Here is a 1622-nt window from a genome sequence, read left to right on the forward strand (position 1 = left end):
CTTCCATGGTGTAATGAAAAATATACTTCGAAAATTGGAGAGGGGCGTTTTGGCGAAGTCTTCAAAATATGCTCAAGCATTGGAGCACCCAAGATTCTCAAAACCGCTGCTGTACATGGTGTTCGTGAAAATGGAACAGGAAGAATGAATACATCTTTCAGGGAGGTCATACCTGAAATAGTCACTTTTGTTACCTTAAGTAATTTAGCTGGAGTAAATAAGCATTATTTTGCGTGGAACTTCCCACCACTTTACGATTTATACTTATCAGCCGGGAAATGGTCGTAGTTTTTGAAAAGAGCGTGGTTTCAATACCAGCAAAAGTATATGCATATTGACCCAACTCAATTCCCAAGCCCTGACCAATATGCAAAAGATCAATATTTTCTGAATATATTAATGCGTGACTGTGGCATTCTGATTGAACGCGTTAAAGTTGTACAACCAAATTATGTTCTCTTATGTCTGTGCCAAGTCACAGCGGCTATTGCTGTGGCAGAAGAAGCTCATGAATTTGAGCACCGCGACTTACATGCCGGGAATATTTTGTCGACTCAAACAATAGCTCATGAACTAATATATGTAATTGGTGAGCGAGCGTACGAAATTTTCACTCACTCATTTATGCTTACCATAATAGATTTCTCCATTTCGAGGATTAAAGTTGATAGTAAAGTTATGTGTGTCGAACTTCCTGAAACACTGTTTGAAGATGAAGTACAGGAAAGCTGGGATAACATTTCATATGCGTACAATATCATGGGTGAAGAACTGAATAACGACTGGGCAAGTTACCACCCAAAAACAAATATAATATGGTTAAAATTTATCACCAAAACATTGATGAATTCTTTAACGGAGAATGTTGATGAGGAGCATCTCATCAACTCAACCAATTGGGGCTTTTTGAACGATACATATGGAGTTATATTGAGTTACAACTCTGCTAGAGATTTTCTTCAATATTTAGCTGTCAACTGTGACTTAATTTCTGAAATAGTAGAGTAATGTTGTGGAAATTTTAGAGAGAAAAAAAATTCGAACCCTGATTGTATGTCGCCATTTATTTTGCTGAATTCTGGCACTATAATGAGTTAGGCACGATATTGAATCATGATTTAACACGTGTGAAGTCTAGAGATGGAAGATTTGTTTGTTTAAATTTGCTGGCGCTGAGCGGGTTTGGCAAGATATCGGGGTTCTGAACTGTAACTCAGTGGTGTATGTCTCTTCTTAAAATTGCAATGTTTCCCTTCCCTATGAATTTTTTTTTGTACGTTCAAAGTGATCATCTTTGCCATATTGTTAATATATATATATAGCCTAGACATATTTTTCTTTGTTATGATTTTGTATATTGACCAATGAAGATTATTGGTGTGCAAAAATGAATATTTTATGATAACTGTATTACATACAGGCAGTAAATTTATGTGGTTTTGTTTTTCAATCATTCAAAATTTTCTCTAGAGTGATAAAAAATATTTTGAAATACCTGTTGATTGTTTTATTCATCCTGTATTGTAAATAGCTGCACATCAATAAACCGCTGTCATTGTTTTTTTGAAAATGAATTCCTTATCAATTTATTCAGTTTTTGAAATTATTTTGTTTATGCTGCT

General features: G+C 34.8%; 1 protein-coding gene across 1 annotated transcript; it reads left to right on the plus strand.

The window, feature by feature from the left end:
• Nucleotides 1-399: 399 nt before the first annotated feature.
• LOC149076222 (serine/threonine-protein kinase haspin-like) lies at nucleotides 400-1008 on the plus strand. The gene has a single exon (XM_089242200.1). The coding sequence runs from the start codon at nucleotides 400-402 to the stop codon at nucleotides 1006-1008; it is 609 nt and encodes a 202-aa protein (XP_089098326.1).
• Nucleotides 1009-1622: the final 614 nt, after the last annotated feature.

The sequence above is a fragment of the Pholcus phalangioides genome, unplaced genomic scaffold (assembly GCF_987345545.1).
Source record: "Pholcus phalangioides strain wild (caught in Gottingen) unplaced genomic scaffold, Ppha-v1.0 ptg000015l_1, whole genome shotgun sequence".
NCBI classification, from domain to species: Eukaryota; Metazoa; Arthropoda; class Arachnida; order Araneae; family Pholcidae; genus Pholcus; species Pholcus phalangioides.

Coding starts and splice junctions, on each gene's coding strand:
- LOC149076222 (XM_089242200.1), top strand. CDS start 400: ATGCGTGACTGTGGCATTCTGATTGAACGCGTTAAAGTTGTACAACCA.